This window comes from Oncorhynchus mykiss, chromosome 1 (assembly GCF_013265735.2).
Source record: "Oncorhynchus mykiss isolate Arlee chromosome 1, USDA_OmykA_1.1, whole genome shotgun sequence".
Taxonomy (NCBI): domain Eukaryota; kingdom Metazoa; phylum Chordata; class Actinopteri; order Salmoniformes; family Salmonidae; genus Oncorhynchus; species Oncorhynchus mykiss.
Window position 1 is genome coordinate 54,419,584 of NC_048565.1, and position 25,551 is coordinate 54,445,134.

Here is a 25,551-nt window from a genome sequence, read left to right on the forward strand (position 1 = left end):
AACGTGCTCTACAATATATATATATATATATATATATATATACACATACAAATTGCAATATATCTGTCTTATATATTTTTTGTTAATAATAAAACACTTCAATTAAAGCAAAAAAACAAACAAAAAAGTATGTCATTATCTCACAATTTTTAGTGTTTTTCCTCGTGAATAAAGGCCGGGACAGGAAAGCCACCATTTTCATAGAATGACCCTTAAGCAAAGTCAACATTAGAATGCAGTTTAAACCACCTACGAGCGAATTTCTCTAATGCGCCCAAAGTCGTTTTCCAGTGCTTTGTTTCCATTATTTATTGATGTGCATATTAATATATTTGACGGAGAAAGGATTGGAAACAAGTGTCTCCATTATGACGATCTACATTGACTACATTCAACAGGTAAAAAGTTATCAAAACGTGCGCGCATGCTGCTCCGTTTACGTGACTCAACAGCCAATAGTGACTCAACAGCCAATAGCTGTTGTGCTCTCTACACTCACCCCTCCACTCCACTCACTCAGCAAAAGCCTGCCTCACTGCCTGATAGTCAGCAGCAGGTCATAGTGAAATACATATATATTTTTAATATAAATACCATGGCGGCCGCGGTGCACCTTAGAAATAGCACAAAAACCCGCGACCAATATATTTTCACCCGCGACATCGTTTTCAAAGTAGACCAATTTGTACGAAAACTGCCAACATACCAACACTGCCTGGAGCGCTTGAAGAATATGCGCATGCGTACTGCAAGGGATCAAGGTAGGGGCGGTACTATAACGTATATGGGCGGAACGTGCAGAACGTCGCAGATAGAAATGTAACATCTAGAACAGTTACAGGCAACAATGTTCCAATAATAAACGCGATACATTTCTATATTCAGCGGTCTGAATTTTGTGCACCACTGCTCCTCTTGGCTGACTATATGTATGTCATATTACAACAAGGCCGACCAGAGCAGAGGATAACCACTGAAGCTTGCGGATTATTTGTCTACTTTTCACATTCTGGAGAATTTAGATTAAATCTGTGTGTCGATATCACTAGTTTGTGACCGAGTTGAGTTAATTCAGCGGTTTATATTTCGCTCTACGGTTGAGACGCCGTCGTGTTGTTTTCATCAAGATCAAGAACACTGACTGCATCATCATGTTGAAATCGTTTTAACTGACGTGAATGTAGATTACAGCTGTCTGGCATCTATTCCATCCACGCTCTGGCTGCCTCTGCGTTCTATCAATAGGGATGCATCTATTGATACTTAGTTCCATTTGATAGGTAAGCTGTTGCACTACTGTTGTTTCCCTATGTTATTGACTGCTCTTAAAACAAACAAATGGACAGATCCAGAATCACGAGGGGATCTCGAATTTTAGTAATCTAGCTGCTTGCATCGTGTGTTCTAACACACTCGGCATCTTCCAAAATCACAGGTATTATGGCTGCTTCTTCTCATAGTTGTAGAGGGATGGGATGGTCAGACTATTTTGAGTTTTAGGGCCAACAGGGATTCTGCTCAGAAGTAGTGCACTATGTAGGAAATGGGATGCCATTCGGGAAGCATCCACTGTCTTGTACAGTAGCTTGCCTAATGAGAGTCACATAAACTGACTGAGCTTCAGTTCCTTGAACTTTGTCAACAGTTAGGCTATTTCCTTCTTGTCATCTTGATCTATTTGCATGGTGTGACATATTGGTGTGATTGCAATGCATAGGTGCACGCTTTGATTAGGCAAGCAGTGTTTGAAACCGTAGAGATTCAGTATCTGATGACGACCACTTGTTCTGACTGTAGCCAGCCAATTGGTGAGCATCATGCCATAACCACCAGGATAGCACACACACTCAGTATTGTTGCTCTGAGATTGTGCGCTTAGGAATGTAATGATGGAAAGAGTCGTGATCTCTATCTGCCTCTCTCTCTCTCTCTCTCTCTCTCTGCCACTTCCTCTGGCACTCTGGGTGCAGCTGTGTCAGAACCACCAAACAGCATCATCTGTCCTCCTCTCCTCTCCCTGGGCTCACAGAAAGGCAGCATTATGCCTGGTAGCTCAGGTGGGTACAAGGGGCAAAAATGGAGTGGCAGAGGGTATCGCTGAGCCCCCAGATGGTGACCTGGCTGCTTCTCAAGAGGGTGTTACTGAGCCTTTAGCATCGCCAAGCCAAAAACATGTTATATATGCTGGGATGGATGGATGGATGGATGGGCAGCTTTGGAAGACTTGGCTGAAATAGGGCTTTGACTGCTTACATGTCTGTGTGGATGATGTGGTATTGCTCTTTGGCAACCTTAACATTTCAAGTTAATTATGCTGTAATAAATACATGCAAAATGTTACTCACTAGAGCTTGCATTAAAAAACAACACTCACAGGAATCTAATTCAAGTTCAGAGAATCCCCTTGGGCCAAGGCAGAAATTCTGTGGGTGAATGCGTGTTTGTGTATGTGTGTACATCTGTCAGAGAGACAGAATGCCCCCCTTGGGCCAAGGCAGTAGTTCTCTCAGCTCAGTAAGGCCACTGACCTCTGTCACTGACCCTCTCTATGGACAATAGCCAGCATGCATAGTCAGTCACAATTCTCACACACAGAGAGCTCCACTGTAGCCAGATGGAGCTCCACAACTCAGAGAAGAGAATGGCAAACCAGTGAAAGAAATAATGGAGCTGGATGAAACTAAGTAAAACTGTTACTCCGACTTGCTGGCTGGGCATGGCTGTGACGCAGCGCCTAGCTTCGTCAAGTGGTGTTAACCAAAAGTTATTAGCACTTTGGAGGTAGCAAGAATAGGCTTTCTCACACTGCCTATAGTGGCTAGCTTAGAAGCCAAACTGATAAGCTCCATTTCACCTGTTTCACTTCACAATATCAATGGGAGCATATCGGTTTGGGCTCCAGGCTATGTAGTGACTGTGATGGGAATGCCCAATGCTGCCCATGCTGATAGTGATAATGCTGCCTGTAGTGTAATGCCCTCCCTGCCAGTGGAATGTTTCTGGTGATTATGCAGTGTAATTATATCCACCTCTCAGCCAGGTCAAATAGTGAACTGTCCTAATGTGACTCACTTTGCTTTACCATTACATAGCCTAGGGCCCTAAGAGCCCTATTGTCCATTGGCACAGCTGTGTCTTCCCTACATCATCAGGCAGGCATATCCAGGTCAGATGGTGAATTTTCCTAATGACTTTGTTTTAGAACAGAGTAGTAATACTTCTAACACCCCATAGGGAAATTTGCTTTGCAACAGTACATGACATACAGATGACATATACAGTGCCTTGTGAAAGTATTCGGCCCCCTTGAACTTTGCGACCTTTTGCCACATTTCAGGCTTCAAACATAAAGATATAAAACTGTATTTTTTTGTGAAGAATCAACAACTAGTGGGACACAATCATGAAGTGGAACGACATTTATTGGATATTTCAAACTTTTTTAACAAATCAAAAACTGAAAAATTGGGCGTGCAAAATTATTCAGCCCCCTTAAGTTAATACTTTGTAGCGCCACCTTTTGCTGCGATTACAGCTGTAAGTCGCTTGGGGTATGTCTCTATCAGTTTTGCACATCGAGAGAGATTTAGCTTTATGTTTTGGATCATTGTCTTGTTGGAAGACAAATCTCCGTCCCAGTCTCAGGTCTTTTGCAGACTCCATCAGGTTTTCTTCCAGAATGGTCCTGTATTTGGCTCCATCCATCTTCCCTTCAATTTTAAGCATCTTCCCTGTCCCTGCTGAAGAAAAGCAGGCCCAAACCATGATGATGCCACCACCATGTTTGACAGTGGGGATGGTGTGTTCAGCTGTGTTGCTTTTACGCCAAACATAACGTTTTGCATTGTTGCCAAAAAGTTCAATTTTGGTTTCATCTGACCAGAGCACCTTCTTCCACATGTTTGGTGTGTCTCCCAGGTGGCTTGTGGCAAACTTTAAACAACACTTTTTATGGATATCTTTAAGAAATGGCTTTCTTCTTGCCACTCTTCCATAAAGGCCAGATTTGTGCAATATACGACTGATTGTTGTCCTATGGACAGAGTCTCCCACCTCAGCTGTAGATCTCTGCAGTTCATCCAGAGTGATCATGGGCCTCTTGGCTGCATCTCTGATCAGTCTTCTCCTTGTATGAGCTGAAAGTTTAGAGGGACGGCCAGGTCTTGGTAGATTTGCAGTGGTCTGATACTCCTTCCATTTCAATATTATCGCTTGCACAGTGCTCCTTGGGATGTTTAAAGCTTGGGAAATCTTTTTGTATCCAAATCCGGCTTTAAACTTCTTCACAACAGTATCTCGGACCTGCCTGGTGTGTTCCTTGTTCTTCATGATGCTCTCTGCGCTTTTAACGGACCTCTGAGACTATCACAGTGCAGGTGCATTTATAAATGACTTGATTACACACAGGTGGATTGTATTTATCATCAATAGTCATTTAGGTCAACATTGGATCATTCATGGATCCTCACTGAACTTCTGGAGAGAGTTTGCTGCACTGAAAGTAAAGGGGCTGAATAATTTTGCACGCCCAATTTTTCAGTTTTTGATTTGTTAAAAAAGTTTGAAATATCCAATAAATGTCGTTCCACTTCATGATTGTGTCCCACTTGTTGTTGATTCTTCACAAAAAAATAGTTTTATATCTTTATGTTTGAAGCCTGAAATGTGGCAAAAGGTCGCAAAGTCCAAGGGGGCCGAATACTTTCGCAAGGCACTGTATATATATACTGTGGGGTCTGAAATTATTGACACCCTTGATAAAAATGACTATTAAATGAATAATTATGCTCTACAAAATGAGGAAATTATATTATTTTATACTAATACAATTGATCAGAGTAATATATATTTTTTCGAAAAGGTAGGGGTCAAAATTATTGACACCCCTGTTTTAAATACCTTTCAATAGCCTTTTTCTAAAATGTTTTATGAGTTGGAGAACACATTGGGAGGGATCTTAGACCATTCCTCCATACAGAAACCTTCCAGATCATTGATATCCCTAGTCCGCGCTTATGGACTGCCCTCTTCAATTCAAACCACAGACTAGGCATTCTCATTTCTACTCCAACCCCACCCCTGGTGTGCATGGCCAAAGAGTTCTATTTTCATGTCATCTGACCAAAGCACTGGTTCCACTTCAATTGCCAATGCCATTTCGCAAACTCCAGGCTTTTACATTTGTTGGATGAGGATGACATGAAAATACAGCTCTTTGACCACGTACACCAGTGGTGGGTTTGGCGTCGAAATGAGAACACATGAGCACAAAAGAACCCTATACCTACTGTAAAAATATGATTGATGTTATCAATTATTTTTATGGGGCTATTTTGCTTTCACTGGTCCTGGGGCCATTGTTAAAGTCAATGGCATCATGAACTTTACCCAGTACCTACCAGGACATTTTAACCAAAAAACCTGGTTCTTCTGCCAGGAGACTGGAACTTGGCCGCAAGTGGATCTTCGAGCAAGACAATAACCCCAAGCAGTACACATCAAAATCCCGAAAGAGATTGTTAATTGTCCACACAATCAACATTTTGCAATGGCCATCTGTCTCCAGACTTAAAACCCGTTGAAAACCTGTGGTTTGAATTGAAAAGGGCAGTCCATAAGCCCAGACAAAGGATGTATGAAGGAATGGTCTAAGATCCCTCCCAATGTGTTATACAACTCATAAAACATTTAAGAAAAAGGGCCAGTACCGTTATCCTCACATGGTGAGGTATTGAAAACAGGGGTGTCAATCGTTTTGACCCCAACCTTTTTTGAGAAAAAAAAATAATACTTGTTTAAACAAAATCTCTTTCTCTGAGTAATTGTGTATCAAATAATATAATTCCCCAATTTTTTTCGAGCATACAAAATAGCTCAGTATTTTAAGGATTTATTTTATACAGTTATTTTTGCTCATCTTTAAGACAGACATGCATAAATACACACTATTACTACAGCTGTTTTTCCCCTTTATCATCTTCTACTGTAGGTAAATGACCATTTGATTTGTTTTACCAGCAAACTACACTATTTCCAGAAAGGTCCATTCTGTAATTCTCATTTTTAACAAATGTTCCTACTGCACCTCACAGCTACAGATTTAAAACTAGCCTCTTATGATGGGTCTTCTCAAACTGAGAGATGTTCAATGCTTTAGAACAATATGTCGATCCGCTGGTTGTAGCCAGTGGGGTTAACAGGCTTTTGTCAACAATATCTTCTCCTGTGGTTGTGTTCATTGGGCACCGAACGGGACTGAAACAGGGAGGAACCAACTGAACTTTTAGTTTTCTGTTGAGAAATGTTTTCTGTTGTGCACTAAGTAGTGCGATCGTGTGGTTTGGCTGAGGTTAGGCCTAGCCGACTTGGCAGATTCAAAGCTGACTGAAACGGGTCGGGTCTAGTCTGGATGCAAAACCTTGTCATTTGCAGTGGGATTTTCCCCTGCTGCTCTGAAGGATGTACACACAGCTCTGAAATGATAGCCATGTTTCCCTTCCTGTTGATCTAAAAGGGAGACTGTTTGACTCCTCATCAACTTTACTTTTACGAGCCTCTCAAAACTTTATTGTAAAAACCAACAACAACATGCTTTTGTTGCTTGTGTATACTCATTTGTATGCTCATCTGAATTCATCCAACCAAAACTGTAAAACCGACAATAAAACCACTATTTCTGGGTGGTGTTCATTAGGCGCTAAACGGTAGAAAACGGGGAGGACCTGAAACTAGTGGTGTTGCTGACTAGCCGGATCTAGCTGTTGTCCCTGAGGCGGATGAGGTGGTGTCTATGTTGTTGACTTCCTGCTCTGTGGCTCTACATGAACATCTGCAGCCTGTCAGCCTGTCTGTCTGTCAGACCCAGCTAGATGGCCCTGTGGCACGCTCTCCTCTCAGAACTCCTTCGCTCACTGTACCAGTGGCTCTCTCACTATCTGCACCGCTTATAGTGTACCTGGCTAAGACTCTGTTTGTCTGTCAGACCCAGCTGGATGGCCCTGTGGCACACTCTCACAACTATCTCCCTTACTGTAACAGGCACTGCTGCTTCCCTGCACCAGGCTAGCTGCTGCATGGGGGCATAGCTCTCACACTTAACACTATCTTCCTTACTCTTCCAGGCTATGGCTGCCTGGTTTCCCTCCCTCCCTCCATCTCTTACTCCTTGGCTCTGGCTTCTCCCCTGCTGCTGCTGTAAAGGCCTGATAGCAGGGCAGCAGCAGCTAACAGCAGCATCAAAGTATCGGGCTGTAATCAAACAGAGCATCCTCAACCAAACGGAGCCCCGGAGGGACAGAAACAGGAGGAGGGATACTGAGACCCTACATGGCTGAACACACACACACACACACACACACAGACAGTATGAGGATGGCTACTGAGACCTACACAGCTGGAGGACGGGGGAAGGGAGAGAGAGATTGGGGCACACAGGGATAATTACTGAGGCATGGTCTGCGTTTCAAATGGCACCCTATTCCCTACGTAGTGCATTACATTTGGCATCTCAAATGGCACCCTATTCCCTACATAGTGCACTACTTTTGACTGGAGCCTTATGGGCCATGGTCAAAAGTAGCACACTATTTATGGAATAGGATGCCATTTGGGATGCAAGCCATGGGGCAGGGCTGGTAGTGGGAGCATGGTGGTTATGGGGTATTATGCTTGTGCACATCTCTAGGTCTAGTGTGAGAGCTTGTAAGGTCCACAGTTAGCCATTATGTAGTCTTTCTGTTGCAGGGCTATTTTAGTGTTTGATGCAATTAGGCCTAGATACTGTATGTAGGCTAATGATTGAGAATTCAGCATAATAGTATAATTTTACATGTGATACTAAATAAATAATCTGGACAGATCACTTCTCACTCACCTTGCCTAATATCATTATATAACTATAGTTGTCAATGCATTGTTGTTTTTTGCCTGTGAGTTCTGCAGTGTTTTCATGTAGCTTAGTGAGTTCAGTGAGGGTAGTGCACTCACTGCAACAAGGGTGTGGCAGACACGTTCCATGGTCCGAGGAAGGAATTCTCCATACCTTCATACCTGTCTACCTGTCTCGTCTTGCTGCTAGGTCTACTGGCTGCTGTTGAAGACAGCCTAGAACCAATTGTTCCTCTACATGCATACATTCGTTTAGACTAGAGTAAACACACCACTCGTCTTGCACATTTAGCAACTTGACGGAAAATGATGAAAAACTTGTTTGCTTTGAACCCAATTGGATGAGAATGTATAGCAGAAGGGATGGGTGTTTCCAAGGCTATTCTCCACTTGTTTTACGTTTTTCAGTTGATAAAATAAGATCATGACTTTATTATCCCTCATGGGGTCATTTAAGGACAGTACCAGGCAAGATAAATTCAATTAATAAGGAAAAAGAAACAGTGCAGTTGATGTGCGATGGTGTGGACTACATTTCCCCTCAGTGTCTCTGTGTCAGTATGCTTCATGGTGTATTTAGCTATGGCTCTTGTCTGTACCAGTATCACAGGGCACAGTATCTCTCCATGCTTAGGCTCCCAACTGGTTTGTGTTAACCACTGGTTTGTGATTTGGAGTGCATGGCCCTTTCTGTCTCTGGTTTATGTACAGTAGTGTTCGTTAGCTGTGCCTTTGTAGTCTGTAACAGTAGTATCACAGAGCACATCATGTATCCATGCTGAGACAGGTTCTCATTGAAGCTAACTTCCTGGTTCCTGATGTAGCCTCAGGCACATGTCACGCACGGCTGGCCTTGTACTCTACTACCCTTCTGTACGGCTTGCACTGCAGCATGTAGGCTATAGACCAACACACTGTGTGAAACCTCATTGTGTGCTGGACACTGGTGGTGTCTTTCAGCAAGGACATAACCTGGGTTCACTTCGCTGAATTGTCAGTCAGGAACCCAGGCTACATCTCAGAGAGATGTAGCCTGCAACAATCAGAGAATACCTTACATTACAGACCTCTGGAACTAAAGTGTGTCTTACCCACAGACTGTATCAGATCAGGGCTGATTGACTACGGTACTCAGAAAGACAGGGGTCACAGTAGAAACTGAACTGGAATAGCTCACAAAGACTGTGTTGTCTGCTTCCTGAAAATGGAAAGGCTGTGGTTTGATGAAGAGGGAGCCTTTTGGAAACGGCTATAGTCCTTATCTGTTAAATGTGACACCAAGACATGCTGAATTATGTTCCATTCACTCACATACGCTGGGCTGGTAGCCTGCTGCTATTTTGATGTTGGCCTATTCAAGGACTTTTATACACTTCACTGAGCTGTTGCTTAAAATAAAGGTTACATTAAAAAAATGTAAAAAAATAAATAAAGGGGGAAATCAAAAGTGTCCTCCCAGGCAGGCGTGGTCCTTGTTGTTGACTCATTCCATAGTTGGTGATGTCACTGTTCCACTGGGGTCTTTAACCAGACCCATCCTGTGGCTATCAGTTAAAAAACCCAGCTCTATTATCATACAGATAAATCTAAATGTAAACATAGATAAATCAAATTGATATTTCTGTGTTTATCGACTTCAAAGCATCAGATGATTGATGGGTTTCTTCTTATTGTAGTTCTGCACTGCAAAAGTCTGGTGATTGATGTTTCATCGTCATGAGATGTATTATCACGAACTTAAGCAGTTGTTTAGATCTTCTGCTCTGACAGTCTGTCTCTTACATCTACTTCTTTGCCATGTATGTAGAAATTGTGTGCAAGCGCCTCAAACATTTCCGCAGAATGTGGAACTGAACAGCCTGAGCCCATGTGTCATGTTAGTTCAGAGATCATAAGACTGGGAGGATCCCTTCAGATATGTTGCTTCTTCTGCTGCTCCAAAGATATTTATTTACCTTTTATTTTTAACTAGGCAAGCCAGTTAAGAACAAATTCTACAATGACGACCTACCCCGGCCAAACCCTAACCCGGACGACGCTGGGCCAATTGTGCGCCGCCCAATCACGGCCGGTTGTGATACAGCATGGAATCGAACCATGGTCTGTAGTGACGCCTCTAGCACTGAGATGCAGTACCTTAGACAGCTGCGCCACTCGGGAGCCCTGTGCACGTTTGTTTTATTGTCTGTGTGGGGACCAAACAATTGATTCCCATTCAGAATTCCCATTCCCATTAAATTATCCCTAAACCTGACCCTTAAACTCTAAAATAGCATTTTTCCATGTGGGGACCGCCGAAATGTCCCCACTTGTCCGCATTTTCTTTATTTTACTATCCTTGTGATTCCCTCGAGAATAGTAAAACCAAAAACATATACCAACTGCCTTGACCTGATTTACGTCATTCTGTTAAAAATGTGTCTGTCTGTAACGTAGTAACAATGGTGGGAGCATGTGTGTTTTCAAAGGGAAGTGTGTTAGACCTTAATTTCTCTCTTACTATCAGTTGCTGTGGCCTAGCTGTAATACTAATGCCGTGCAGTCATTGTCTGTGCTCTCTTACTCTTTCTCTCTGTTTCTCTCTCGCTCTCTGTTTCTCTCTTGCTCTCTTTCTCAGCGACCCCACCCTACTGTAGGATTAATCACAGTCTGGGCTCTCTGTCAGGCAGGAAGTTCACCATCCACAGTCCGCTCAGCTCTGTAATGGGTTTTCTCTGTGACATGTCCGTGGGAGGAAGTGACCTCATGTTGTGGCACAAGACGCTAGTTACTCAGTCATGTTCATTTGTGTGCGCAATGTAAAGCGTTTTAAAAACGCTTCACAACGGGAAATGAAAATTAGTGTTTCTTATTGGACCAGGACCCTGTTTTCTTTTGTTTGGTTCCCTAAGGAACATGGCCCAGAACTCATCCATGGGAACTGACCCTTGCTTAAAGGAAGTGGTTTGTCCTGGGATGATGGCATCACCCATGGGCTGTGCATTCACCACTCGTGCATAGAAATAGATTAACAAGAACAGGAAAAAGTCCCTCAGACTACCCGTTCTAGTGATTCTATTTCAATGGGTTCGGGGACGATGACACCATCCATGAGCCATGCATTCACCATTCATGTCATGTGGCTCTGCTACTTTTCATTTGTTAGGCCACATGGAAATACTTGCTGTATGTCAATACAACCATATGTCACTGACTGCATCAACTATAATGAAAGAAGTTGTAACTGACTGACCGCAGTAAATATAAATTAAATACTTTTTACTGTAAATGCTTCCCTCCTTATGGTCAATGTCTTGTAATCTAGAAGAGAAAATAAAGATTGAGGAGAATCCTGTAATGATCCTACCACTAGTTTACATTCCCAGTGTTTAGGAGAACTATATTAAGCTCTACAGTATACTCATTAGGACGGAAAGATTCAACTTGAGACTTTTTCAAATATACTCCATATACTGAGTGGACAAAACATTAAGAAACCTTTCATAATATTGAGTTGCACAATGAGGGTGGGCAATGAGCAGCCCAACCTATTGCTGCTGTGATGACATAATGGAAACTTGCTTCCCCACAGTTTTGAAAGTGAGATGGGAAAAAAAGATATACAAAAACGGTTACTTCTGCTTTCTGGCACTGGCTGTAACCGAGTGTTATTTATATTCTCTCTCTCTCTCTCTTTGGACCTTGTCAAACCCATTCTTGTAATGATTCAATATTTGTACTCCATCTATAAATATATATAGATAAATAAATATATCTGATAAATAGAGTGGGGCAAAAACGTATTTTGTCAGCCACCAATTGTGCAAGTTCTCCCACTTAACATGAGAGAGGCCTGTAATTTTCATCATAGGTACACTTCAACTATGACAGACAAAATGAGAATTTTTTTTTGTGCAAATTATGGTGGAAAATAAGTATTTGGTCACCTACAAACAAGCAAGATTTTTGGCTCTCACAGACCTCTCTTCTTTAAGAGGCTCCTCTGTCCTCCACTCGTTACCTGTATTAATGGCACCTGTTTGAACTTGTTATCAGTATAAAAGACACCTGTCCACAACCTCAAACAGTCACACTCCAAACTCCACTATTGCCAAGACCAAAGATCTGTCAAAGGACACCAGAAACAAAATTGTAGACCTGCACCAGGCTGGGAAGACTGAATCTTCAATAGGTAAGCAGCTTGGTTTGAAGAAATACAGACATACAAGACCACTGATAATCTCCCTCGATCTGGGGCTCCACGCAAGATCTCACCCCGTGGGGTCAAAATGATCACAAGAATGGTGAGCAAAAATCCCAGAACCACACGGGGGGACCTAGTGAATGACCTGCAGAGAGCTGGGACCAAAGTAACAAAGCCTACCATCAGTAACACCCTACGCCGCTAGGGACTCAAATCCTGCAGTGCCAGACGTGTCCCCCTGCTTAAGCCAGTACATGTCCAGGCCCGTCTGAAGTTTGCTAGAGAGCATTTGGATGATCCAGAAGAAGATTGGGAGAATGTCATATGGTCAGATGAAACCAAAATATAACTTTTTGGTAAAAACTCAACTCGTCGTGTTTGGAGGACAAAGAATGCTGAGTTGCATCCAAAGAACACCATACCTACTGTGAAGCATGGGGGTGGAAACATCATGCTTTGGGGCTGTTTTTCTGCAAAGGGACCAGGACGACTGATCCGTGTAAAGGAAAGAATGAATGGGGCCATGTATCGTGAGATTTTGAGTGAAAACCATCAGCTTCCATCAGCAAGGGCATTGAAGATGAAACATGGCTGGGTCTCTCAGCATGACAATGATCCCAAACACACCGCCCGGGCAATGAAGGAGTGGCTTCATAAGAAGCATTTCAAGGTCCTGGAGTATCCAGATCTCAACCCCATAGAAAATCTTTGGAGGGAGTTGAAAGTCCATGTTGCCCAGCAACAGCCCCAAAGCATCACTGCTCTAGAGGAGATCTGGAATGGGGGAAGGAATGGGCCAATGGGCCAAAATATCAGCAACAGTGTGTGAAAACCTTGTGAAGACTTACAGAAAACCTTTGACCTCTGTCATTGCCAACAAAGGGTATATAACAAAGTATTGAGATACTTTTGTTATTGACCAAATACTTATTTTCCACCATAATTTGGAAATAAATTCATAAAAAATCCTACAATGTGATTTTCTGGATTTTTTTTTTAGTTGAAGTGTTGATGAAAATTACAGGCCTCTCATCTTTTTAAGTGGGAGAACTTGCACAATTGGTGGCTGACTAAATACTTTTTTGCCCCACTGTATATCTGACCACCCACATGAGAAACATCATGGTCGAAGTAAAATTGTACTTCACATTTTTACTTTCACATTTCCATGTTTGACATTGTGGATTGGTGTACTGAATGTCCCAATTAATTGTGGCGTTTAGGCGATGACTGTCTACTTAGGTTGTCCATTGTATTGCCTGTTATGGTCTCTTCCTCTCTCTCTCCACAGGTGTGTGTGATGGTAGTGTTCGGTGTGTGAGGCCTGTGAGAGGAGACCCACTGCCTCCTCCCCTTCAGGATGTCTGAACCCCAGGTGAGACCAGGATATGATAAACAGATATGGCTGCTTCATGTCGAATATAGAGATACACTATACCACCTATCATTGAGCTGGTTTATTGCTGAGCTGGGATCAATATCAATTCCTCATTGCTTTTCATCCTGATAACCACTCCTGTCCCTCAGACACCAACATGGCCACAGGGCACAGAGTGTGTGGCCAAATACAACTTTAAGGGCACCACAGAGCAGGACCTGCCCTTCAACAAAGGAGATGTCTTAACCATAATCGTGGTGACTAAGGTAAGGTACCTAACTCTCTCTCTGGCGAGGGAGACGAGAAAACGTTTCTTGACATTTCAACACTTACATATAAAAAGAACATACAGTACCAGTCAAAAGTTTGGACACATCTACTCATTCAAGGGTTTTTCTTTATTTTGACTATTTTCTAAATTGTAGAAAAATAGTAAAGACATCAAAACTATGAAATTACACATTAAATCATGTAGTAACCAAAGAATGTGTTAAACAAATCAAAATATATTTTAGATTCAAAGTAGCCACCCTTTGCCTTGATGACAGCTTTGCACACTTGGCATTCTCTCAACCAGCTTCACCTGGAATGCTTTTCCAACAGTTTTGAAGGAGTTCCCACATATGCTGAGCACTTGTTCAACCAGCTTCACCTGGAATGCTTTTCCAACAGTCTTGAAGGAGTTCCCACATATGCTGAGCACTTGTTGGCTGCTTTTGCTTCACTCTGCGGTCCAACTCATCCCAGACCATTTGGGTTGAGGTCAGGTGATTGTGTAGGCCAGGTCATCTGATGCAGCACTCCATCCCTCTCCTTCTTGGTCAAATAGCCCTTACACAGCCTGGAGGTGAGTTGGGCCATTGTCCAGTTGAAAAACAAATGATAGTCCCACTAAAGGCAAACCAGATGGGATGGTATATTGCTGCAGAAGTTTGTGGTAGCAGTGCATTGAATTCTAAATAAATCAGACACTGTCACCAGCAAAGCACCCCCACCTCCATGCTTAACGGTGGGAACCACACATGTGGAGATCATCTGTTCACCTACTCTGCGTCTCAGACACGGTGGTTGGAACCCAAAATCTCAAATTTGGACTTATCAGACCCAAGGACAGATTTCCACCGGTTTAATGTCTATTGCTCGTGTTTCTTGGCCTAAGCAAGTCTCTTCTCATTATTGGTGTCCTTTAGTAGTGTTTTCTTTGCAGCAATATGACCATGGCCTGATTCACGCAGTCTCCTCTGAACAGTTGATGTTGAGATGTGTCAGTTACTTGAACTCTGAAGTATTTATTTGGGCTGCAATTTCTGAGGCTGGTAACTCCAATGAACTTATCCTCTGCAGCAGAGGTAACTCTGGGTCTACCTTTCCTGTAGCGGACCTTCATGTCTTAAAGTGATGGAGGACTGTCGTTTCTCTTATTATTATTTGAGCTGTTCTAGCCAAAATATGGACTTGGTCTTTTAGCAAATAGGGCTATTTTCTGTGTACCACATCTTGTCACAACACAACTGATTGGCTCAAATGCATTAAGGAGGAAATAAATTCCACAAATTAACTTTTAACAAGGCCAACCTGTCAATTGAAATGTATTCCAGGTGACTACCTCATGAAGCTGGTTGAGAGAATGCCAAAAGTGTGCAAAGCTGTCATCCAGGCAAAGGGTGGCCACTTAGAAGAATCTCAAATATAATATATTTTTTGAATTGTGTAACACTTTTTTGGTTACTACATGATTCCATGTGTTATTTCATAGGTTTGATGTCTTCACTATTATTCTACAATGTATAAAATAGTCAAAGTAAAGAAAAACCCTTGAATGAGTATGTCACGATCGTCGTAGTGAGGAGACCAAAGCGCAGCATGATTAGAATACATACTTTTTAATGAATGACGAAGAACACTTAACAAACTATATAAAACAAACCGAACGTGAAGTTATATAATACTAGTGCAGACACAGGCAACTAGACAGACAATAACCCACGAAATACCCAAAGAAGATGGCTGCCTAAATATGGTTCCCAATCAGAGACAACGATAAACAGCTACCTCTAATTGAGAACCAATCTAGGCAACCATAGACATACATAAACACCTAGATGATGACCAACCCCATAAACCTACAAAACCCCTAGACAGTACAAAAACACATACATCACCCATGTCACACCCTGACCTAACCAAAATATAGGGTCCGGGTGGCCTTTTTCACGGCAGCGGCTCGGGTGCGGGGCGTGGACCCCGCTCTACCTCAGTCTTGGCCCACTTAGGTGGCGCCTCTGGAGCGGGGACCCTCGCAGCGGGCCCCGGACTGAAGATCATCGTAGAGGGCGCCACTGGACGGAAAGGAGCCTCTGGACTGAGGAGCGGCACTGGCAGCTCTGGACAGGAGGGAGATTCCAGCATCGCCGGCTGACTGGCGGCTCCTGGCTGACTGGTGGCTCCTGGCGGTTCAGGACAGACGGGAGACTCTGGCGGATCCGGACTGGAGGGAGACTCTGGCAGATCCGGACTGGAGGGAGACTCTGGCGGATCTGGACTGGAGGGAGACTCTGGCGGATCCGGACTGGAGGGAGACTCTGGCGGATCCGGACTGGAGGGAGACTCTGGCGGATCCGGACTGGTAGGTTCCGGACTGCGGCCCGTCGTGGGAGGTTCCGGTCTGTGGACAGTTGCCGGACGATCTGGACTGGGTACCGTAGCCGGACGTTCTGGACTGGGTACCGTAGCCGGACGCTCTGGACTGGGTACCGTAGCCGGGCGCTCTGGACTGGGTACCGTAGCCGGGCGCTCTGGACTGGCGAGGCGCACTGTAGGCCTGGTGCGTGGTGCCGGCACTGGTGGTACTGGGCCGAGGACACGCACCTCAGTGCGAGTGCGGGGAGGAGGAACAGGGCGTACTGGACTGCCGAGGCGCACTATAGGCCTGGTGCGTGGTGCCGGCACTGGTGGTACTGGGCTGGTGACACGCACCTCAGTGCGAGGAGCAGGAACAGGGAGTACTGGACCCTGGAGGCTCACTGGTAGCCTGGTGCGTGGTGGTGGCACTGGTGGTACCGGGCTGGAGACACACACCTCAGGGTGAGTGCGGGGAGGAGGAACAAGACACACCGGGTTGTGAAGGTGTACTGGAGACCTGGTGTGTATAGCCGGCATCAAATCTTCCGTAACTTTAACACAAGTTTCAGGCTGAGTACGAAGAACTGACACAGGTGGCATCGGACAGCTAACACGCTCCTCAGTTCGAATTCCGTGCATACTACGCCAAACCAACCATCTCCCTCTTCACTCTCCTCCAATTTCGTCAACAACTCCTCGAATGTCTCAGTCTCCCCTCTGTTCACTCTCCTCCAATCTGTCCAATAACTCCTCGACAATCTCACTCACCCCTCAACTTCGCCGACTGCGCCAAGTGACCCCCCCCCCCCCCAATACATTTTTGGGGCTGCCTCTCAGGCTTCCAGCCGCGCTGCCGTGCTGCCTCCTCATACCGGCGCCCCTCTGCTTTCGCTGCCTCCAGCTCTGCCTTGGGGTGGCGATATTCCCTTGGTTGTGCCCAGGGTCCTCCGCCGTCCAGAATTTCCTCCCAAGTCCATGAGTCCTGCGATCACTGCTGCTGCCTTTTACCATGCTGCTTGGTCCTTTTATGGTGGGTTATTCCCTCACGATCGTCGTAGTGAGGAGACCAAAGCGCAGCGTGATTAGAATACATACTTTTTAATGAATGATGAAGAACACTTAAACTATATAAAACAACAAACCGAACGTGAAGCTATATAATACTAGTGCAGACACAGGCAACTAGACATAGACAATAACCCATGAAATACCCAAAGAAGATGGCTGCCTAAATATGGTTCCCAATCAGAGACAATGATAAACAGCTGCCTCTAATTGAGAACCAATCTAGGCAACCATAGACATACATAAACACCTAGATGATAAACAACCCCGATAAACCTACAAAACCCCTAGACAGTACAAAAACACATACATCACCCATGTCACACCCTGACCTAACCAAAATATATAAAGAAAACAAAGAATACTCAGGTCAGGGCGTGACAGAGTAGGTGTGTCCAAACTTTTGACTAGTACAGTAGTTCAAAAAATAGTTGCGTTTTTAAAGGATGAACTTTTGGGTTGTTGTTTCAGTAATTTTTTCTACCTCTGTACAGTATTTACTCAGTCAATCCTGATCTGATACACAGAGTTATCATGACATTTTCTGTTCCAGGACCCGAACTGGTACAAAGCCAAGAACACAGCAGGTCAAGAAGGCACCATCCCAGCTAACTATGTCCAGAAGAGAGAAGGGGTGAAGCAAGGGGGCAAGCTGAGTCTAATGCCGTCAGTACAGTACAGTCATCGTAGCCTGGTTAAAGCAGACTGAATCCTTCAAAACATTGCTCATCACTCCATGTTGTACTGAAATTACTTCCCATAAAGGCACTGTCTGCATTGTTACATTACTTACCAGTAGTGTAGTAACACAATAAAGATATGGGAGTCAGGAGTACCTTTTTAGGTTTAATAGTCAATTTAAAAAATATATATATAGGAACAGTGGGTTAACTGCCTTGTTCAGGAGCAGAACGACAGATTTTTACCTCGTCAGCTCAGGGATTCGATCTAGCAACCTTTCGGTTACTGGCCCAACGCTCTAACCAATAGGCTACCTGCCACCCCGAAGTTACTAGGGTATAGTTTAGGGCTCGCCAACCTTGTTCCTGGAGAGCTATCCACCTGTAGGTTGCTCCAACCCCAGTAACTAACCTGATTCCGCTTATCAACCCGATAATTATTCGAATCAGGTGTGCTAGATTAGGGTTGGATTGAAAACCTACAGGACAATAGCTTTCGAGGAACAGGGTTGGAGAGCCCTGGCTCTAGTTCAAGTTTATTATGCCATTTCTAGGTATTGAAATACACACATAGGAATGTGTTTTTGTAAGAGCTCTCAACAATTAAAGCATAAAAACAGTCTGAAGTACCTGTATAACATAAAGGTGAAAGCACTCTATGAAACAAATAAGAAAGTGCTCAGGTTAGGTGACACCATGAGTTGCAGTTTACAGTTCAGAGTATAGTGACTGTGATACTAAATCTGGATGAAAGTGTTTGTTTTTCAGGATGTTTCTGTGTGGTTGTAGAGTACAGATAGGCTATTTGTCGTGGCAGTGAAGCCACTGTTATGTGAATATAAACCACAGTTGGGCTGAGTCCTGGCTCTGTCTGACTGCAGCCCTGTAATTGTAGCTAGTGCTCTTCTGTGTCCGTTTCCAGCTCTCATGTGTGTGCACTGCCGGGGGGGGGGGGTCAGTCGGGTTCTCAACTTCCTGTTAGTTAGGATAGTAGAATACACAAGGTGAAATTTCAAAATTGAAATTGAATAGCACTTTGAAAATGGCACAAGTCATGGCAAAAATGCAGGAAATTGGCTTTAAATTTAGCTTAGAGCCCTCAAAAAGCTAGAAATGTGTGTGTGTGTTCAGTTCTGCAGTGCTGTGTGTGCACGGTTTCCTGCTGGATCTTGAAATCTCCCGCATTCAGCCACATGCCTAAGTTCTAAGAAAGTGTGTGTTTGTGTGTCTGCACACGTATGTTTTTTTCACTAATTGGTATTTTTACCAATCAGATCAGCTGTTTTGCCAAGACTCTTTTTAGACTTATTATTAGTGTTAGTGATAGACGTATTATCTTTTTAGACATATTAGTGTTAGTGATTGCGGTGTGTGTGTGTGTGCTGTAAAAGCACTTTGTGACAACTGTTGATGTAAAATCGTCTTTATAAACAAATGTGATTGATTAATTAATCCCCATTCACCCCTCCAGATGGTTCCATGGTAAGATAACTAGGGAGCAGGCTGAGTGTCTCCTGATCCCCCCAGAGATGGGTCTGTACCTTGTGAGGGAGAGCACCAACTACCCTGGGGACTATACTCTGTGTGTGAGTTGCGACGGCAAGGTGGAGCACTACCGCATTGTCTACAAGGAGGGAAAGCTCAGCATCGACGAGGAGGCGTTCTTCGAGAACCTCATGCAGCTTGTTGAGGTGTGGGGGGGGGGGAGAAATAAAATGAAATAGTTATCTTCGGGCCAGTTTCCCAGTCACAGATTAAGTCTATTGCTGGGCTTCATTAAAGATTCTCTATTGCGCATGCTTTTTTAGTCAAGCAGTTCATTAATCTGGATCTGGGATTTGTCCCTTCTTGGTCAAATAAAGCTGTCTATTATTTTACAACCAGAGTGTGTGAGCCATACAAATGGTGTGACCAAGTGTATACAGAGTTGATTTCTCTGTTAGCTACTGTACGTGCTCTGGCCTCTGCAACTGTTCCCTCATTAGAGCCACACACACAGTTCCTGGAACAAATATACTGAACAGGAAGTGACAAAGAGGAAGTGATAGCGGCAGGCTCCAGATCATTTCACCTGAAGACACCCGGTAGTTGGGTTTTTACTTTCAAAACCATCCTCCTTCATCCATCTGGCGGCACACTATACATTAACTCAGTTTGAGTCATTTTGTTGGTCTCAAAAAAGCATGTCAGTTATTATTTGAAAGCCTACGAGGTGTTGTTGACATGCATTTTTTTTAAACTTGACCTCTGATTATATTTTTAACCATGCTGCCCTCTGTTGGTTACGGCTAGTATGCTGAATGAGTCCATTAAAAATAGAATGTATCAATTGTACCTTTGAAACGAAGACCCATATGCATTTTGTTCCATTTTCATGTATTCAGTTATCCCAAATGTTGATGATGTCATCAATATTGGCAATCTTTCCCTTTCTTGGCCTATGTTATTGACCCACGTTCTCTCCCTGTCCTCAGCACTATACCAAAGATGCAGATGGTCTCTGCACCAAACTGATCAAGCCGAAGCTGGAGGAGGGTACTGTGGCAGCCCAGGATGAGTTCTCCAGGAGCGGCTGGGCTCTCAACAGGAAGGAAATCAATATCCACCAGTCCATTGGGAAAGGAGAGTTTGGAGGCAAGTGGCTTTGTGAAAACGAGTGACTGTAGCTGTGTATAAATAGGTTTTTATCGATGACGACTCTGTAACCAGTTCTAGGCAGTCTTCTCCAGCTTAATCCAACTCATTCCGGTTCTCTTGGAGTGTGTGAATATGGCTTAGTAAATTCTCTCATTCTCACTCGCATGTTTCTCTTTCCATCAGATGTAAAGGTGGGAGACTACAGAGGGACCAAAGTAGCGGTGAAGTGTATCAAACACGATGCTACAGCACAGGCCTTCATCGCTGAAGCTTCAGTCATGACGTAAGTCAGAGCCCGAACCAAACTTCTGTTACATGTTCCCTTTCAGTACAACACACTATGGGTAGTCGCACCCTCGCGACTTCAATTGAAGAATGAAAATCACGCCTGACAAGGCTAATGAAATCTGCGCCTCTTGGAAGCCCCGCCTTCCACAGGTGATAAGCGTGAGGCTCGGATGCTTTCAATTATTCCGCTTTTTACCTCGATGTAAGCAGGAATGATTCACACTACTAAAACTAACAATTGGAACAAGAGACTGTCTTACGTTGCGCCGACTAAACTGCCCCTTCATGGTAGAGCATGCTCACCTCCTGGAAATTGTGTGCTGAAGTTTGTATGGTTCTCATAGTTTCCTAATCACAAACAATTAGTTATTCTCCGGCTTGCTCGGCCTGGCTATAGCAATACGTTAGATGGCTAAGGAAACGACGAAGGCTAACAAGCCTTATTTGGGTTCGTGACAATGCCCAAATTAATAAAAAAGATACTCACTTTTGTTGTCTTGTATGTCTCGGCTCGGTGCATACTCTGGCTGCCCTCACACGAATCAGTTTGTGTGCGGGACTAGGGGACGGCTGAGACATACAAGTGCCCGTACATCGTCTGAGTTGCGGGACGCAGAGATGGATTGAGGCATTGGTCACGCCTCCTCCTCTTGCTTCTGAATAGCAACAGAGGTCACATGCCCTGTGTCCAGTACGAACTTACGCACATACATTGAGTGGACACGGAATATCCGGTGATGTGACCAGCTTTTTGCCTGTTTTGCTAATCCAGCTCGCTGCGGGGGGCTCACTCTCTCTAACAATAGATAGATATCTCTCTCTAAGCAGTGTCTCTCCCACTGGCGTACTGGACACCCCTGCAGCCCCCGCAGGTGGGGGGCCCACGAGCCCTGTCCTCGATATCTATTTTTTTCAATTTGTTTGTCATTGTTTAATTGTTTTTCTTATTTACTGCAGGCAACTGAGACACAATAACCTGGTCCAGTTGCTAGGTGTCATCGTTGAGGAGAAGGGAAGCCTGTTTATCGTCACTGAGTACATGGCCAAGGTAGGTGGCTCCTATGATTAAGTTAAATAAAGGTAATGCATTAATAGATATATACATAAATAAAGAACCAAAGAGCTTTGAAGACCTGCTTCTCTATTTTCCCTTCTCCTCAGGGCAGTCTAGTGGACTACCTACGCTCCAGAGGTCGGACAGTGCTGGGTGGGGATTCCCTACTCAAGTTCTCAGTGTGAGCATGATAATGATTTATCCCTACATCTTGAATAATGTTATCAGAAGTTTGCTGACAGGGGCTTATAGCGGCCAGTTGGAAATGTAACATTGTCCATTTTCATCAACATTGTCAATGCCTCTTTAAATATCAACCGTTCCCCTCCCTCTCCTCTGTAGTGACGTGTGTGAGGCCATGGAGTATCTGGAGGCCAATAACTTTGTCCACAGAGACCTGGCAGCCCGTAATGTTCTGGTGTCAGATGATAACATCGCCAAGGTCAGCGACTTCGGCCTGACCAAGGAGGCCTCCTCTAATCAGGACACAGCCAAACTGCCCATCAAGTGGACCTCACCAGAGGCCCTAAGGGAAAAGGTAGGCTAGTGTAACGGAGATAAGAACGTGCCGTAAGCTCACTCCACAGCTAGCTTGAAATGTCGCCTTTGGTGCTACTGAGTTGGATCCTTTTCTATAGGTCAACTGGTTTGTACGTTGTCAAGGAGGGTGGTTATGTGTGTTAACGAGGCAGAGGCCCCCAGGTTTGAGCCGTGGTAAAGACCGTTTACCCTGAGTTTTACTCAGAGAGGGATGAAGCTATACTGCTGAACTAGCACACTGACATCGGTTTCACGAGTCACTTTCCTTATTGTCTTTAGGAGCATACCCTGAATCTGAAATCAAACCTTAAGGAACTTGTTTAAATCGGAGAGGATTGGATAGTTGTAAGCAATATGGTAGCAATTCCACCTAGCCTATCAGATGGCAAGATGGAGCTACCACCATATTACATACACCTGTCCAATCCTCTGGGATCTACAGGGAGTAGGGGTTAGGGGTCGATTTGTGATTCAAGGTATAGAAATATTATTGTACTGCTGATTTCCACCATATTTATAATATACTGTATGTTTGACACATTGAAATAAGCTTTACGGAAAGGCTGTCTTTCCCGCTGTCTGTTGATAAACAGAAATTCTCCACCAAGTCAGACGTGTGGAGCTATGGGATCTTGCTGTGGGAGATCTACTCCTTTGGACGAGTGCCTTACCCCAGAATTGTAAGTATATTTTAACCTTTAGAAAGTAAGTGACTCGACTAACTGTTAGTTATAATACACAACGTGCAATTTTGACAGTTGGTAGTGCATCAGCGCTTTTCCTCTTATATGTCAGTCACCGACAGTCACTCAATTAGCTCATGTCAGCTAACATTTTATAGGTTGCTAGGTAAGTTAGTCTAGCCAGCAATCTAAGCCTTGTAGTAATCATGGTCAAATTACTGACCGGGCACGCAAGGCACATGCCCAGGGGCCCTGACATCTAGGGAACCCCCATTGATTTTTGTTCGTCATTCTCACTCAGATATCCATATGAACATGGCATAAGTCATGGTAAAATGTGTAGAACTGCAGGAAATTAGCTGTAAAATGGCAACATCTCCTCACCATCCCTTGGGAATATATGTAGAACTGCAGTAAAATTTGCATTAAAACTGTACATTTTTCTCTCCGCCCCATGATGAAATGAGTAGAATCGCAAAAAGCTAGAAACGGCCAAGTGAATAAAACTGATTGGGCAGGTGTGTTAGAAACTGGGACAGCTGTAGAGTATATGAATTTGGCAGTTAAGAGTCAATGTAGTACATTTGAAATGTGGACAGTGCTATTATGGTCCAGTATAATACTATTCCTTTCAATGTTGTCAACATTCTGTCAGGGTATGTTCTTTAGTGATCATGACACCATATAAATGTAATGCAAAATAGATATAAAGTAATTCCTAATCAAAATGTATTATATTTCTGCAAATGATACTCCCCTGTCTCATCTTCTCTTCATCCCCACCTTCTCCTGCCCCAGCCTCTAAAGGACGTGGTACCACGCGTGGAGAAGGGCTACAAGATGGATGCCCCAGACGGTTGTCCTGAGGTGGTGTATGAAGTCATGAAGCAGTGCTGGACCCTGGATCCCCTGGTGCGGCCATGCTTTAGAGTCCTCAGGGAGAAACTGCAGCATATCCTAGCCAAGGAGCTCTACCTGTGATGGAATAGGAAGAGGTGGTGAAAGGGGAAGTGGACAAGGATGGCTCTCCTTTCATTGAGGGAGAAATAGGACGGTCAAGGATTGCTCTTCTTTCATGATGGGACCGAAAGCCTGACATTATCAAGACCTCAGAGATCCTCCTTCCTCTCTTATAAAAAAGTTTTTGATTGACATTAGATTGTGTTAAAGTTTACTTGTTTTATAATTTCTCATTCTGTTGAAATGTTGTTGCCACGTGTTGGCATTTCCACTTTTTTTTTACATTTTCACATGGTCCTTTCCAGCACAGTTACAGGAAAGATGACGGATACGTAGCCTGGCCGGTGCAGTTCGGCTTGGCTCGGCTAGTGTGAATCAACCCCAAGTCAGGCAATACACTTCCCGTGTCCCTGCTCTCTACCCATACAGTGTAAGATTGTTACCCCAGTTAAATACGATCTGTGCCAAATGCCTCCAGAACGAACACAGGGCTATCCCCACAGATACTTCACTCCTCCTCTACACGCTTGCCTTTTTATTTTTTATTTTTTTTTGTTTCTTTTATGTTTTATGCATTTGTTTGTTACACATCCTCCTCTCTTATTGCCACAAGTGTTCATCTCACATTTAACAAACTGGAAAGCAGAATAAATCCTCCACTAAAAAGTTGCTGAATTCAACATTTCAGGACGACGTGTAACATGACGGAGAGATTGAGATTGCATGGATACAGAGGGAAAAGAAGAAGCCATTCTGGAGAGAGAAACTAAGGGCAAGTGTAACAGATAAACTAAGGGCAAGTGTATAGAAATAATTTAAATGTAACATGTACATGTGAAAACAGTTCAGAAATGAAAGCTGAAGGGAACCATGCATGTGGAACGAGAAGCCTTTTTTGTACCTTTTAAAGTTGTTTTTACTTTGCTGCCGTTATGATTAAATCATTCTACTTGAAAAAGTTTTGAAAAAGTTGACTGCCTCAATGATTTTATTTATTTTGACTACTGACTATTTTGACTAATTCAATATGGTTGTGGAACTAATATTTACTTTTCAATGGAATGGGGGAATTGTTTCTGAACTTGTGTAGATATGTCGAAGACTAACAAACTTGTCGATAGTAGCTGCGACCAGTGGGTGGAGGACGCTCAACCTGTCAGAATTATAGTATGCTCAGATTCTCTGTCTATATTGAAGAGTTTATAATCTGGCAAATCTAATAGGAGTGACCTATCTATATGAGGCATTAATGTTATTATGGAGAATCGAAAGTAGTAGTAGTGAGATTCTGCTGGGTCCCAGCCTACTCGGGAGTGAAATAGTAGACCAGGTAGCCAACGAGATAAAATTGATATTCGTACTCCATTGGGTAGAGGTGAGGCCAAATGTACGATTAAAGCCATTATGATAGATGTGTGGCAGAAGAGGTGGACTGCGAGCCCAAGGGCTGGCATTTATTTGCCCTCCAAAGAAATGTTGGTAGACCAAGATGCAAGGTTCAGATTAGGAAGGAAGATGGGTGGTTGCTTGGTTGCATATAGGACATTGTTAATTGAACTCGTCATTATATATGG

General features: G+C 43.7%; 1 protein-coding gene across 1 annotated transcript; it reads left to right on the plus strand.

Moving 5' to 3' along the window:
• The first annotated feature begins 838 nt into the window (after positions 1-838).
• On the plus strand, positions 839-24,949 carry LOC110525380 (tyrosine-protein kinase CSK). The gene is made up of 12 exons (XM_021605445.2): positions 839-1,280; positions 13,362-13,445; positions 13,598-13,714; positions 17,689-17,801; positions 19,287-19,506; positions 20,290-20,449; positions 20,636-20,735; positions 21,698-21,788; positions 21,902-21,975; positions 22,137-22,332; positions 22,928-23,014; positions 23,816-24,949. Exons 2-12 carry the CDS (start codon positions 13,431-13,433, stop codon positions 23,996-23,998), a joined length of 1,356 nt encoding a protein of 451 aa, XP_021461120.2. The 5' UTR covers positions 839-1,280; positions 13,362-13,430; the 3' UTR covers positions 23,999-24,949.
• The last annotated feature ends 602 nt before the right edge of the window (positions 24,950-25,551 follow it).

Coding starts and splice junctions, on each gene's coding strand:
- LOC110525380 (XM_021605445.2), top strand. Junction 20,450..20,635: donor TGGGAAAGGAGAGTTTGGAG/GCAAGTGGCTTT, acceptor TCTTTCCATCAG/ATGTAAAGGTGGGAGACTAC. Junction 22,333..22,927: donor CAGAGGCCCTAAGGGAAAAG/GTAGGCTAGTGT, acceptor GTTGATAAACAG/AAATTCTCCACCAAGTCAGA.